Source organism: Platichthys flesus, chromosome 22, assembly GCF_949316205.1.
Source record: "Platichthys flesus chromosome 22, fPlaFle2.1, whole genome shotgun sequence".
Lineage (NCBI taxonomy): Eukaryota > Metazoa > Chordata > Actinopteri > Pleuronectiformes > Pleuronectidae > Platichthys > Platichthys flesus.
Genome location: NC_084966.1, coordinates 5,063,489 through 5,079,427, shown reverse-complemented (window position 1 = coordinate 5,079,427; position 15,939 = coordinate 5,063,489). Strand labels below are relative to the sequence as shown.

Genomic DNA, 15,939 nt, shown 5'->3' with positions numbered 1-15,939 from the left:
TCCCCGTCAGAGAGAAGAATCCTTAGCGCCCGATCCCACCTCTAGTTTTTCTTCTGCTCTTTCTCTTAAAAAAAAACTTCTTTACCGTACGACTCTTACTCACCGATTTATCCCGGCTATCTCTTCCCCTCCGTCCAGTGCCGGCCGCTCATGTCACTCTGAGCAGAGTCAAATGGATGAGTACCTCTAGTCTGCTACAGAGCAAGCGGCAAGGTACAGAGCCGCTCTGAGGGACCGGGCCACTGTGGGGGTTTGCTGTGGTGTTGTGATTGATTTTTAACGAGAGCTAAAGTGCAGCAAAATGACCACACGGTCATTTAATCTGGCTTATTGTCTAATCTCCAATTTACATGAAAAAACAAAAGATTTTAAATCTCAACACAGGCTCAATGACGCTTTCTCTACCTCCAATCAATCACTCAGTCTTCTTCTACCACTGGGTGTTATGGTGGTGTGGAGGATAAGGAGATTTATGCGGGGTGCTCACAAACTTATTTTTCAGACTGGCAGCGAAGAAATGAATCAAACCTTTTTCCTTTGATCATACCATATTTTATTTTTTTATCGATGTGATTCACCAGGATCTCACTCTGTTGATGTCCTCTGTGATTTAGGAGGGTTTGGGCTTTGAAGTGCCTTTGGTTTGATGTCTGCTCCTCACGGGGAGGTGGATGTGTATGTGGGGCTGGGACTCTCTTTCCAAGTGGTGTTCTGTTTGCTCCTGGTAACAATTGTAAATCCGAATAAAAGCAGTATACCATTAAGCCTTACTAATTTCCCAACAACGAACATCCCAAAATATCCACTTGAGAAGCAGCCACTTCCTGTAGAGCTATTTTTGATGAAAAATGTGTGAGGAATCATTTTAACGCCATGTGGAAAGAGAGTGGGATTGTGTGTGACTACAGATTCACCTGATGGCATGTACTTCCCCCCCACCCGACTCATTTTCCACCCTCTCCCTCCTTTTTCTTCAGGCTGGAGCAAGACGTCTCTCTCGGTGGACGCATCAGAAGAGAACGACGGCTACTCCAGCGGCGAGGACCCCATTAACTCGGACCCCGAGGATGACGGAGGAAAGAAGCTGGTGAGCCTGAAACCCAAAACCTTCAGAAACATATATGAGAAATGATCGGGATGCCTGTTGATGAAGCTCGCCACCTTTCAACTGCCCGCTGACCTCTGTGACCTTTAACCCCTTCAGGCCCCAGGAAAGTACACGGTGGTAGCAGACTGCGAGAAGGCGGGACCTCAGGAGCTGTCTGTCAAGAGTGGAGACGTGGTGCAGCTAATCAGAGAGGGAGAGGACGGACAGTGGTGAATGTCTTCTTTTTTGTCTCACGTGTGTTGCTGCTACATAACGGATATTGATGTCACCAGGTAACGTTACGGTTTGTGCGACTCTCTGCAGGTTTGTGAGGAACCTTCGCAGCAGCAAGGAGGGCTGGGTGGCGGCGGCAAACCTCCTCAGCCTCATCTCGGAGTCCAAGTCGTCGCAGTCGCTCAGCAGCTCAGGTATCCACATGCCCACCGTGCACACACCTCAACATTGTTCCCTTCTCTGCTCCCCCTTAACTCTACCTGCCTGTGCTGTTTGTGCGTTCGTCCAACAGACGGCAGCGTCTCCGGGAACATCAGCACGTCTTCCAGCTGCAGCGAGACCTACACCAGCTTCTCCGACATCAAACCCTGAACCGACTGCACTTTTCCCCCCGAACTCCACCTGAAATCATCGCCGGGTGGAATTTCAAGAAACCTGAAACTGCCTCTGACAGAATCTCAATGCTCAAACACACCTTGCAGTTTGTCGGATCCTAGCAACATCTCCAAAGCAATCATCGTATCTGTGGATGTTAGCAGTGTTTTCAGCTGAACGTTGACTACACCCAGTTTTTCTGAGGACTCATAGCCACCTTTCTCTAAAATAGCTCATTTCCACTCTGCAGTATTACTCATCTTATTTCTTTGACATTTAAAAATATTCCCGTAAAAAAGATACAAGAGCTCAATCCCCTTCTGTCTGGCCTTTTTTTAATTTATTTACAATAAGATAATGTAGCATTAAAGACAAATTCAAATACCTGCACTAAACATGAGGCGTCAGCAGCTTACGAACCTGTGCATCACCGCCAACAGGTAGTTTCTGAGCCGAATGTCACACGGTACGACGGCTTGAGTGTCAGACACTGTGAAAATGGCAGCTGGCTGCAACATGAAGGAGAGAAAAGTGCTTTCTGTGCATCTCTGAGCGTCACTGAGCAGGTGCAACGTTGTGGACATGTAGCTGTAAGTCTTTTTATGTGTATGTGGGCGGAACACGGGCTGTTACATCCCTATGGTGTCTGGTGTAGAAGCAGTTTTTGCAGAAAGCTGCATTCAACCAACGTTAACAAGAGCTTCCCTCAGCCCTTGTTTTGACTGCGATGCAACTCAATCTGATGCCTCGCCATGTTAATGTCAACAACAGCGCCACCTGGTGGTCAAATGTCCTTCCCTTCCATCTTTGTTTTTGTGTGAATGAAGGATTATCTAACCCAGCTCTGAACTACTTTGGATTTACCTCTCAGGAAGACGTCATGTGGGCAAGCAGGTGTGACTGCATACCTGCGTGTGTCAACTACATGTCTTTGTATGTGTGCATTCTTGCATGTGTGTGTGTTGTGTGATGCAAATCCAGCAAGTGTCACAACCCCACCGAGAAAGGCTGTAAAACCTGTTCAGGAGGAAGGTGTTTCAGATTTTCAGTGATATCTGTCATGCTGGGTCTATATTTAGTTTGCAAAACTTTATTGAGACCTTTAATCTGGCCACTAGCGGATCAGTGGAGTTAAGGCCGCTAAAGAAAACCCAGTAAACATGCACGTGATATCTGCTGCACAGATCCAGTTCTTTATGTGTCATGGCCGCCCCGCTCACCTATCCTCTCGCTGCGATGCAGCAGCAACAAAAGCCGGCTTTGTCCTCGTTCTCTGCTCCCGGCCCCGCCGAGGCATGTGACAGCCGGCACTGCTCCGCAAGCGAGCGAGCAGGGCCGACCGGGGCCCAGACCTGCTCGACACGTTTGCGCCACCAACCCCCCGAGAGCAATAAGCATTTACTCGACACCACAATGTAGCTTAGTCACTATCTTGGTGGAGTTAAAAAACACAAAAACAAATACTGATTGTGAGTTATATAGCAGGGAAGGGGTGAGAAGGTCAAGGCCTGCATGGTTAGTTGGGCCTGGTAGTGTAGATGATAACAGGTTGATGGCACACCTCTGCCAAACAGCTGCTGTGACACACCCGTCAACACACAAACATGTTTTATACTCTCGGATTTCTACTGTATCCACAAGGTGCACTGTAAAACAATCACATCCTTCTCTCCACACTCGCTGTTGAACGTCTGACAAATACACACCAAGATGTCGCACTAAAACCAGCCGCACCCAGAACTCAGCTGCTGTGCTCAACAAAGCCAAGTTCAACACCACTGTGGTTTTGTTGGCCATGATTAGAGCTCTTGATATTGTTTCTTTTGTTTGAGAAAATGCATGTCGTCCTCTTGTGAAAGGATAAGAGATCCTCTCCAGAAAAGCTCTCGGACCTTGAACCATGTGCTGCAAACCTGCAAGCTAACCTGTGGCGTTATGTGTCGGTTCCGTGTTACACTTGTACAGTAGTTGTCCTCTCTATACCTCACGTCCTTTTTCTCTCCAGAGCATGCATATCTTGAAGAGGGTCATGTTTCTTCTCGTGCGTCTCTCTCCGTGTCATAGTCGACTCTTTTTGTGGCATGCTCCTCATCCGCCTCAATTCCAAACCTCTCACATCAGAGTATTTTTTACCAGGCCCTGTTGTACATGATGAGAGTTTATTTTCTGCCCTCTCGTTGAAGCTGACACCGGGCACTAAACTTGTCAGTGTTTGATCGTGATCACGCAGTAGATCTTATTGAATTATTCCCACTTCGCGCACAGAGTGAGGCGGGGAGATCCGAAGGGTTATTCTATTTTTTTGTTTGTTTTTATGCAGCACATTGCAGCGACCACTGTCCTTATTTCCTATTGTATATCTACTGAGTATGGTGTCGATATAAAGATATTATAATGAGACATATCTGTGTATATTTTGTAAATATGTAAGTCTGAATTGTATGTAAAATGAAAAGCAGCTTTAATAAAGTCTGACATGGTTTCCTCTATAATTTTAACTATTTATTTCACATTCAACTGCACCAGTGTGAGAAAGGTCCAATTTTATTAATAGATATCGACTAGAAGGTTTTGCATGAATTTTCAGAATTATATTAAATTAAATGTGTCCCTCACTGTGATTCTTGTGAGGCGTCAGAAGCCATGGTTGGATACTACTGGGTTATTCTCTAACAATAGGTTTTTAAAGCATGTTAAATCATCCAGTATCTAAAATTAAAAAATATAAAAGTATCTTAAGTAAGGCTTTCAAATATATATAATAAAATACACAGACACACAAAAATAAATTGTCCATCTTCTTCCTGTGCGTAGTTTCTCATGTGAATGAACAGGTAATCCAATCTTAATTGTTGTAATAATACATTTTACTTGTACAGCAACTTTCATACATAAAAGGCAGCACAATCAAAGACTTAGGATAATAACATAAAACAAGGTTCACAAAGAAGTCAAAAATAAATAAAGACTAAAGTGTTACAAAAGATATCATAGAAATTAAATTTTAATAGCTTATTTATTGGCTCTTAAAACATGTTTACATAGGTAATGTTATTTACGTGTTCTCATCCGGAAGTGCAATTGAATCCACGTGATATCTAACCTCCAATGATCTTTTCCCACTTTAATACGTCATGATTCAGCCTGGGTTTCGTTCCAATAAGTTTACTATGCTACCTTCAATCTCTCCATTTCCCTTTTATTTTTCCCTCTAACTGGTAAAAAGCGGTAAATTATGTGTTTGTGAGAACACGGGTTTTACACTTGTTTAACTTAATGACATTTGCAATTATTTTAATGGTATTTAATAGAGAAAGCTGAGGGGAAAGGCGGTGCCAAGGGCTGACGGCGAGCGGACGGGAACGAGACTCTGGAAAGATACTGATGCGTCAAGCTGGCATGGGTGTGCCGCGCCGCAGCCGGAAGTGACGCGACGTGCGCTGCGGAGCGAGCGTGTGACAGCGTTTGAGTCAATAAGACGAATATCGCCCGTAATTAAAGGCAGAACTGGGACTATTTCCTCCGCGACAACAACCGTCTCTCCGCAGGTTCCACGGCAGCTTCCCTTGGCTCACGCCGTGTTTACCCTCTCCCTGCTCGGCCAACGGTCCCTGGCGCGACAGACGAAGCCTTCGTTGTTTGCCCCGGGAGCCTCGGCTGCGCTGCGGACTGGAAGCGGGTGGAAGACGGTTGACGGACGCCCCCGAGCGAGCAGCCTCCCCCCGTGAGTACCGCTCCTTCTGCCCCCTGACAGCCTCCAGTAACTTCCCCCCTGGGTTTGTGTTTGCGTCGCTACACGACACCTCCGTGTTTATCTCCCCGAAACCACGCAGACAGCCGCGGTTAGCTTCGAAAATCCAACCGACAACAAGGGAGCTGAGCCCGGAGGCGAGAGAGGGGTGTAGCCTGGTTAAACCCCGCGGTCTGGGGCTGTTTGTGCGGCCTTATGTCGCTGTGTACCGCCGCCTGAGCTCCTAGCCACCATTCCTCCTCACACCATGCTTCATTTTGGCTCTTTAACTCCTCAGTTGCACACTTACACAGTGTGTGTTTTTGTTCTCCCCCCGTTTCTCTGTGACGACCACCGCCGGACCCCCATGATGAAAACAAATACACTTCCGGTCCTAAATGTGCAAATGACACAGCTTTAAAGAGTATTTGCATGAAAAGTAATTAGTTGACTCCCAGACAAATCAACAATTAATCAAATAATTAAGTTTTAGCTTGTGACACACGTCTCTTTAAATGTTGAAATCATTTTGAAGATGTAGCAGCCATCTTTCCCAATCTTCTTACATTTTCTACATCAAATAATTGGTTTATCATATAAATAATCGACAGAATTAATCAATATTGAAAAAACAACATTGTGCAAAGCCACATACATCAAGTACATAGGTTGTACATGCATGTCTTGTTAAAGACTGCTTGTAAATGTTTTGGTTTACAACTTAACAACTTGATTAGAAACTTATATGTCCATGCCTTAGCAAAGGTTTTCCTCGAAATTCTTAAGGGAAATTATATTTTCTTCACTACATCTGCAATGTAATTTTGCCATTAAACATATTATTTATTGTATTAGTTGGTTACAGTTTTATATTTGTAGTTTTGTTAGGTTTCTAGTGCGTTTAAGAGATCCTAAGTCTGCCCTGCTTTTATTCTGAATGCCACAGCACCTTACATCCTGTGTTACTCTGTGTACATTCCTATGCCTTGACATGGAGACAATATATAATTATATATATAAATACTGACAATTTACCATACTGCTGAGGCATGCAGTAGTAAAACACTAATAGAATACATGAGAGGTAGGAATGATTTACACGTTTACCTTGTAGACGTCTGGGTGTCTTTTTGCCATATTCATGTATCAGTCTTTTGAGGGAGTTTTCCCTTGGCGTGTGAACGTCTGCCTTGAAAGGGCCTCAGTGTCGTTTTGGGATGAGCTGTGATGCTGAATCATCAGCTCAAAAACTCACTGTTTCTCTGTCTGGGTGGTGACGCTGCAGCGTGAAACATGACGCCCAATCTGAGATCAGGACTTGAAAGGCTTTGATTGTTTTGAGTTGGGTTACTGAGATTTGAAATTCTAAACCCTGGTATTTTGCGTTGTGCTCTAATCATTAACACAGGGACACAGAGGAAGTGTTTGAGGGGTAAACATCCGCCTGGCTCCTCCTTAAATACTTCAATTCCAGTTCTATGTGTTACCATGCACAATGAACCTCTGCATTCCAGCTGGCCGAGAAGAGGCGCTCTCAATTCAGAGGCCGCCATCTTTTTGTCTTCTTCTGACCTTTTACCTGATGCAGGATATGTCTTAGTCACGGTTTCCTGAGTTTGGTAGGTGCATTTATTTGTAATGCACAGTCAAGTGCATGACAAGTGGAGCTGCAGGGCCAAGGTGACACCTGCTGCAAACACGAACTATGAGAAGCCTTATAGCTCGTCACTAGTAATGGCAGGCTGAATGGCATGTAGGTGTGACACATCACTATCTTGCTATGTTTGACTCTTTGGCTGCAGTCATGGATCCCTACCACTGTGCAGTTTGCACATATACAATGGCTGTTATTGTTGTTATGAAGTAACATATACCTCTAATGCTCATTCATAAATGTGGGCAGACAGTGTTAATAAAGATTTGATACAAATGTCATGATTGACAGCTGAGACTGACTCACGATTGGTCGAGGGACCTTTAGGCCGGCTTGAATTAATCAGACGATGCTGAGCGCCTGTTCAGCGCAGGTCTGCTCCAAATGGAAGTGAAGGCTATTCTCTTTTTACGTGTCTGCTTTTACATTAAGCCCATATGTCTCAGTGAAAGGTCACAGAAGATCCAGGGGGAGCAGGTTCACAGTAGAAATATGCCCTCAGACTTTGTGACATCCACGCTCTGCAGACAATCTGCTGGGAAAGTGCTGATAGCAAGACGGATGATAACCTTTTGAGGATGTGATGTGAGTCGTTTTTTTTAGATGGTCGCCCTTTCAATCGCTTTTCATGCAAACAAAAGATTTACTTCTGTTTTACATTGTTATTGCTTCATGTCAGTGTGATCGTAGGCGTTGATCTTTGTCATTGAATTACCCCCACAACCAAAGTAAACCTTATGCAAAAACCACAGCCTATAGGAGCCTTAACCCAGTCAGCATCCGGAGTGACGCTCTGATTGATGGTTAGTGATTAGATGAGCTGACTGGGAGAGAAATAACCAATCACAGCTAATAATCTGAAACGTTTAATAACCAATGCGGTCGATATGCAAATATTACAACTGTAGCTTGTTATAACATGAAACTGCATTGTGCACATATGATGGGATGCAGACAGCAGGAAAGGTTGTGCAAGTGCAGGGTTTGACTTCCTCATTGCATTTTTATCCCAAGACAAATATTGACTGGGATCAGGTTTCATGGTTGCAACGTCATAATGAAGGGAAACAGAAGGAGCCTTGTAGTTGAATTACAGGATTTTTTAAATGTCTCACACCTCAACATTTTTCTCCAAGTACTAAAAGACAGAATACAGACCTGAGGATTTAAGTCACATTATGGAACAAGGGTGATGATGTTCTGTGTGCACAACAAGTGGTGTCAACAATGGTCTGTCATTTTTCATTGTTGCCACTTCCTCATTGGGGCTCCTGATTGACATCTTGTAGATGACAAAACATTTCTTTCATCTTCTGCAGTTTGTGTCTTCTCTTCTCCAGGCTTTATAGAAAAGATCACTTAACTCTGAGGATTTATAGGTCAAAGTATTCCAGTCAGTCAAAGTCAGTGCTTAAATGTAACAGTGTCAGTGGTCATAGATTCCTTTGATGTCTTAAGTTTTGCAAACGTAGCCGTTTCACCCGCTACCTGTTTTCCCTGCCATAAAATCACACCTGCTTTTGTTTTCAGACATTTTCCAGGTATTTCCAAAGGCTCTAGGAAACTGCAATTTCTTCCTCCTTCTGGGGAAAACAATGACACCCTTGTTTTCTTCATTATTTCTTTACATCAAGGTGTCTTGTTATGATGGCTCCTCCACGATCACGTCATGAAATCTTAGGTTAATGATATTTGTGCCAAATTCATGAGAGAAACAATTTGTTTCAGTCTCATCGGGGGAAATCAGAGCGTGTGCCGGCTCGTAGGTGCCACGACTCTGCCGGGCAAACCGAGGGCGTTGTTTTAGAGCGAATTACACACACGGTCAAGGTCAGAAACTTTTCAGAAAACGAGCAACAGCTTGAAGAACAGATGGGAATTCACTCCTTCGGTTGGTGTGTCCAGTGATTTAGTATCACACTCAGAAAAACAAGGGGGACTCACACTGGATCCTCCCCTGCTTTAACCAATAGCGCAGAGTGGATGGAGGGAGGGATGGGAGCAGAGGTGGATGGAGGTAGGGTTGAAGGGAAGGGAGGGGAGTTGAGGTATAATGCCCCTTTTTCTTTCCTTTTTTCACATTCCCAGATGAGGATTAGCTGTCACAAGTTCTCTGCCTGGATTGCGGAGGCCAGAACGCTTCGAATGCTCACACTCGGTCACGTCCATGTGCATGTACACACGGCGTGCACGTGTTAAGTTTTCTTTTACTTCATATGTTCTAGTTTTCCTGCAAACCTGACCCCCTGATTCGTGCACAGCAGAAGTTATTTCCCTCTATCACCATGTCCTTCATGAGTGTACGACACAACACTAGTGCTGCAATGCTGACAGTCCTGTTTGGCACTCGGCAGGTCCGGATGTTATGTGCCAGTTTAACCATAATGTGACTGCACCAGAATCCTGTATGAACAGAAATCTTCTGGAGCCTTCCGGACCTGTGTTGCCCAAACAGTCCATGGCATTCGTTACATCACCCAGGCAAAATAACTTGGTTGTTTTTATCAAGCTTTATCATGTAATAAACCCAAAACTCAATTAACACAACTAATGGAGCCCATATGACCCTTCGGTAATATTTAATTTGTAGAGATTAAAAAGCTGTCGAGAGAACAAGTCCATTCCTAAGTAGATTTCAGTTACATTGGTTATGTAACAAAGTAATGCTTTGACCATGACTTTGATTAACTGAGGCCCGGTGGCCGAGGGGCGGCAGCTGTCGCTCACGTAGACGAGAGATGACTTTGGAATGTGTCTCCAAGGTGCCAGAGGAATCCTGAAACCTCAAACAAGCGTCATATTCGTACTTCTTTTCTCTCTTTCTCTCTCTGTGCTGCCTTTTGTTGAGTCGTTGTACGAGAGCAGAGGTTTTAAAATCCATCCATTCCAGGAATTCTTCATGATAAGTCAATTACTGCGTGTCTCGTTCAAGGGTGGGGAGGGTTGTCTGGAATGGGCGGATATTTTTTTGAGATTTTATTGACTCATTTTTGTCTATTTTCATTTTTGTTTGTTTTCAACTCTAAAAAAAAAATTCAGGACATATCTTGATTGTTTCGAGGCATCCTGAAGTGCTTTACATAATTAATTTGGCTGATTTTTTTTACTTTTAAAATATTGACTTCTATATAGGCTTCAGTATTGTTTCTTAGAAGCAGTTTCTCTGGTGTAATCCTAACTCATCATTCTCACAGCAAACTAATCCTTCTCATTATTTATTGCATCCAGCTTGTCATTAATGGCTCTTTCCTATGTCCCTGTGTTTGCTTGTGTGTGTTTCCCTAGGTCCTAAGGCGAGTTTGATTGCGTCATGCCGCTGTTCGGTAAATCCCACAAGAGTCCGGCGGACATCGTCAGGACCCTGAGGGAAAACCTGGCCATCCTGATCAAACAGAAAGGAAAAACAGACAAGGTAGAGAAGGACAAGCTTGTGTGTGTAGCTCCATTGACAAACAGCCGTTAACTGCTTGACGACACATGCCCTGGGTGTAAACGAGATGGATCAATAAAAAGGATATGCAGCTTTTGCTAAATTAGAAAGAAAACACCCAAAATTGTGTGAGTCTGTGCGTGAGAGAGACTGAGTGTGTGTGTGTGTGTGTGTGAGAGGGAGAGAGAGTGTGTGTATTGTGTACAAATGCCTGGGTGTGCAGGGGTCCAGGGGTGACAGCCCTCTGTGATATGAGAGCAGAGAACAGCCTGGCCCTGTCATCTCCTGACACTTCACTGTCAAGACGATTTACTCTCTCTCTCTCAGACAGACACACACAGACACAGACAGACGCACAGACACAGACAGACGCACAGACACAGACAGACAAACAGACAGATAAAATTAGCCAAACTCATGCTGAAGTCAGTAGCAGCTTTTTCCTTCCTCCTTCAAGAAATTACTCTCAATCTGTAATGTTTGTTTTTGGTCGATATTTGCATTTGCGTTTATCCGCATACGATTCTATGAAAGGACCATTTTAACTCTATCTAACCCACTCTGTCCTGCAGGCGTCGGAGGAGGTGAACAAGTGCTTGGTGTCCATGAAGGAGATCCTGTGCGGGATCAACGACAAGGAGCCTCACACTGAGACCGTGGCCCAGCTCGCCCAGGAGCTGTACAACAGTGGCCTGCTGATATCGCTGGTGGAGAACCTGCAGGTCATCGACTTTGAGGTGAGGAGAGACGCGTCTTTGTGAGCGACTCCTTAAACATAACAAGCCTGCGACACATCACGAGTGCTCCTGCTCTCATGATTAAACTGCCATAGAAACATAACAGGGAATCTATAAATGAACGCTCTCGATTTGCAATTTTGACTCGAGAGGTTTATGCGTCTGTTTCCAGAGGAAGAAGGACGTGTGTCAGATCTTCAACAACATCCTGAGGAGGCAGATCGGGACGAGGAGCCCCACAGTCGAATACCTCTGCTCCCATCAAGAGGTCCTCTTTACTCTTCTGAAAGGGTGAGACTTACTGAACATACCCCACACACACTTCACTTCATCTACTGGCTTCCCAAAGAGTCAACACTCTCTGTCTGCTCAAAGGTACGATACAGCCCAGGTAGCACTGAACTGTGGGATCATGCTGCGGGAGTGCATCCGCCACGAGCCGCTCGCCAAGATCATCCTCCACTCCGAGGATTTCCACAGTTTCTTCACCTACGTGGAGATGTCCCCCTTCGACATCGCCTCCGACGCCTTCGCCACCTTCAAGGTGACACTGAGGTTTTTGTTTTAAGCTGCTTTCACATGTCAGTACGTTTTAATGAACTTCCAATATTTTCGTGATGACATTCAACATCTAAAGGTTTTTTATTCCCAGAGAAAGTTAAGGGTGGACCCAAAGCTAGAATAATATCTCAGATAACCTTAAATACAGTGTTTTCACTATTCCAGCTTTTTCAAACTCTAATATATGAACACATCACAGCAGAACACTAATATGTTTCTTATGTTGACATGTTTTTCCTGCTTTATTTGCAGGATCTCCTGACAAGACACAAAGTGCTTGTGGCCGAGTTCCTCGAACAGAACTACGATGCTGTGAGTCAGAAACACACACACACACACACACGCCTTCCCAACATCTGTAACCACATCCATGCAACACGCTCCCACACACATCCCTCTTTGGTCACGCAACACCAGCCACAGAGGACACATAAACACGAACAAGGCTTTAAATGAGCACTGGACACAGACTGTATGTGATCAGATCAGGCATCAGTCCCTCCAGTGCTCAATGGCCCATTCATCTCTCCATTAAAGGTTTGTCTCATTGAACGCGTCGTGGTCTTGGACTCCAGAACTCAAGTTCTGACAAATACACTCAAACTTCCATGCAAGGCCCCTGTCAGTGTCCACACGTCTCCAGATACAAAGCTCGGCTCTATGTTGTCAGCCTCCCCCAGGCAGAGGGGGCCCTTTCATAGGCAGGGGCCCTGTGGGGGACTCGGCCTGAAGTAACCCTGCACAAACGTGCCCTTTTCTACCTGGACGTCCTGTGTTGACAGATGTCACTGCCTGTCAGGAGACGGTGCCCTGGGCTCGGTGAATTCAAGCCATTGACAAAATGGGTCACTGATGAGATTTTGATGTTCTGTAAATGTCGAGCTGCACAAGTTAGTTTGAGCTTCAGAGATAAAAACAGAAATATTAGTGGCAAAGTTCTGTCAAAATATTTATGTTTTAGTTTAAGCGCATGGATTTTCAAATTTAAAAAGAAAGTACAAAAACATGAAGTCTGTTTTGTGAGTGTTTTGAGGAAGTGGAAGACGAGGGAGACTTCTGAGTTTCCTCATTGTTATACTTAATGTTTTTTTTTTTGAACGTCCGCATTCAAGTTTAAAAACAGCATTTTTCTGTGACACGAGATATGAAATTCTAAACTAGAGGCTGAAGGGTTCTGATTTCATGTTGTTCATGTTTAAAAGGTGTGTTTTTTTTGTGATTGCAGGTGTTTGTAAATTATGAGAAGCTGCTGCTCTCTGAGAACTACGTCACCAAGAGGCAGTCACTAAAGGTTTGGACCCTCTATATCTATTTTCCCCTCAGTTTAACTTCTGGCACCACCATCCAAACCAAATGACACTTTTACCCAAGAAACAATGCCATTTTCTTTAGTCACATGTTTCTAAATAATCTCTCCTGCAGCTTCTGGGCGAGCTGTTGCTGGACAGGAAAAACTTCTCTGTGATGACGCGCTACATCAGCAAACCGGAGAATCTCAAGCTGATGATGAATCTGCTCAGAGACAAGAGTTCCAACATCCAGTTTGAGGCCTTCCACGTGTTTAAGGTAAAAACCTCGGGTTTTTCGGTTCGACAGTAACAACATTCTGCTGGACTGACATGACAGTAATTGATGAAAGAGAAACTGAGTCTTAAATGTCATGGTGGCAAATCAAGTTTTCCTCCCTGCGTCCAGGCCGGGATGCACCGAAATACACGTATTAGTCAAATACATTTAGGCGAGAGCTTTACGACAGGATTCCTTGAAACGTGTTTGTTTTTTCCCTCAGGTTTTCGTAGCCAATCCCAACAAGACGCAGCCCATCATCGACATCCTGCTCAAGAACCAGACCAAGCTCATCGACTTCCTGAGCAACTTCCAGAAGGACCGCTCCGACGACGAGCTGTTCAACAACGAGAAGACGTACATAATCAAACAGATCCGGGATCTGAAGAAGGCGACCTCCTAGAGAATTGACCCCCCTTCCCCTCGCCCCCCTCAACTTTTTATCAATAGGAAGACTTAGAAAAAAACCACATTAACAATAATCATTATTTTATTTAAAAAGAAAAAAATCTTCAAGACGTTATTTGTCTTTTTTCTGTTTGTTGGTTCATAAAAAACGTGTGCAAGAGTAGTTCTCAATCACTGATTTTTATTTTAAATCTTTTTTTTTTGTCATCTGTAGCATGTAGTGCCACAGCTTGTGGTGTCGGAGGCAGCTGATTCGCTTGTTGGGAGAACCAGCGATTCATAAATAAGGCTTTGGACAGAATGGTCGAGCAGCTTCCGAACAAGCAGGCGTGACCGTTTATTTCTTTTTCTTTTAATCGCCTGTCGCTGCACCCGAGCTCCTCGCTCAACTGTTCAAATGAAGTAGTAGCAAATCAGAAGGATAATGAAGACTTTCTACTTTTGTTATTTTCTTTTAAGCTGGGTCAACGTTTCTGGTCAGGATTCCCCAGAGTGAAACACATTCTCATTAACCCCTTAAAGCTTTGTGAGCTAAAGATGGTGACAGTAATGCCCCGTTACCTCTTTGTTATTGCCCTGCCAAATCCAACAGTTGCCTAAATAAATGTCGTTCTGAGACAATAAAGCTTTATCAGACATGAATATAATCCTTGAATTAAAAAAAAGTCTTCCAAAAGTTATATGTAGAGAAACGTGCTTCCCGAGGACACCAAGCCTTGGTCACAATTTGCAGTTTACGAGACTCAATCTGAGTTTAACATTAAATTGTCTGTTAAACGTGTCTCTTCAGTCAAACATCATTCTCCCCGGCCTCAGAAGCATTCGCCTGTGCCGATCTAATCGACTTTACACGACTGAGAACCGAGGTGTTCACAGGAGGTTTCTTTCAGTCGCCGTCGGCCGAAGCTCGCAGATGAAAAAACACTCATCCGAAGTCTCATTTGAAGACTCTTCTGAAACGAGGGGCCTTTCAAGGGGGTGGGGATGCTGGGCTGCTTTCGGTACAGCAAGCTTCAATCATTTTGATCACTGGTTCTCTTCGCTGGGGCTGGTAGCACTTTCTGTTTGATAAAGAAAAAATAATATGAAGATTCTGTTTGTTTTTTTGTTTTTCTTAATCTTGAGCTGATCACACTGCTTGATGGCATTTTTTATATATAAAAAATATAGTTCTGTTTCTTGTCATGTACAGTTAATGGTTTGCACAAGTGTCATTGTGGGCATGAACATGGAGGAGGCACTTTGCTGTGTGAAGGAGAGGAGCTGTTTTGATTTTAGTTTTCTCTGTGTTCTCTGATCAGATGTTGGTGTTTGAGTTGAAACGGGCGAGAAGATTCAGAGGTGCCTTTTTGGTTTGGTGTGTTTTCTCTTCTATTTATGTCTCGTTTTTATTTCTTTCCTATGTCTTTCCAGGGGGAGCTTAATCACATGGATGAAAATATGCTCTGGGTGGAACATATTTGTTTTCGATTAAGCAGTGAACCTCTTAACTCACTACGTTTGAGTTACGCTGTCCAAGAATCTTGTTTATTCACAGCTGATCAGTTGCCATTGTGAGCGGAGTGACTTTTTCAGTTTTGCCAGCACGTGTGAAGTTTTGAGCTGCGAACCTTTTGCTGCAGAGTCGATCTGTTACTGTGAAAAGTCCACATATTGTTAAAGGAGAAAACAAAAAAGAAGCTTAATCAGCAAGGATTAAAACTCTACTGTGCTGTTTTTCATTTTCTATAAAAGTAAAGTAAAATTTCGAATTTATTTCCTAATCAATATTTGATGTGCATTAACATGAGGAATAAATAAATACGTCTTTTAATTCGGACGTTTATTAGTAAATTTCAAACTGAAATAAAGGCAGTAGGGTTGTAGGGTGACTAACAATTATAAACTTGTAATGTGCCATTTTCCTGTTTTTCCCATGTGGCATAAAAAAATAAAATCCTTGTTCTTTCTTTTGGGTGAAAAATAAACAACACCAGCTATTTTGGATGTTTAAAAGTTGTGACGGTATTTATATGACATTAGAATATGACTCATAGAGCTGTACACCAGGCTTGAGCTCTTTCTTAGTTTTTGTTCTTTTTCCCAGTTCTACGGCTCAAACAATAAAAAAGCACGTTCAAGCAAATCGTCACGTCGTCTGTCCTCTGAAAGAAGACC

The 15,939-nt window shown here is 43.7% G+C and overlaps 2 protein-coding genes across 7 annotated transcripts in view; both read left to right on the top strand.

The window, feature by feature from the left end:
* Positions 1-4,188, top strand: part of mcf2la (mcf.2 cell line derived transforming sequence-like a) — a 37,345-nt gene extending 33,157 nt beyond the window's left edge. For 5 of the 6 annotated variants that reach the window (XM_062380473.1, XM_062380469.1, XM_062380470.1 and 2 more), the window contains 4 exons: positions 978-1,087; positions 1,205-1,317; positions 1,412-1,515; positions 1,614-4,188. In XM_062380473.1, coding sequence (XP_062236457.1) covers positions 978-1,087; positions 1,205-1,317; positions 1,412-1,515; positions 1,614-1,693 — 407 coding nt within the window. In that variant the 3' untranslated portion in view covers positions 1,694-4,188. Of the gene's footprint in view, positions 1-138; positions 214-977; positions 1,088-1,204; positions 1,318-1,411; positions 1,516-1,613 lie in introns of all 6 variants that reach the window. The other variant, XM_062380474.1, reaches the window with a different exon arrangement.
* A 924-nt stretch (positions 4,189-5,112) lies between these two features.
* On the top strand, positions 5,113-15,907 carry cab39l (calcium binding protein 39-like). The gene is made up of 9 exons (XM_062380809.1): positions 5,113-5,420; positions 10,366-10,492; positions 11,083-11,247; positions 11,420-11,538; positions 11,623-11,791; positions 12,061-12,120; positions 13,034-13,099; positions 13,231-13,374; positions 13,598-15,907. The coding sequence occupies exons 2-9, from the start codon at positions 10,391-10,393 to the stop codon at positions 13,775-13,777; spliced, it is 1,005 nt and encodes a 334-aa protein (XP_062236793.1). The 5' UTR covers positions 5,113-5,420; positions 10,366-10,390; the 3' UTR covers positions 13,778-15,907.
* Positions 15,908-15,939: the final 32 nt, after the last annotated feature.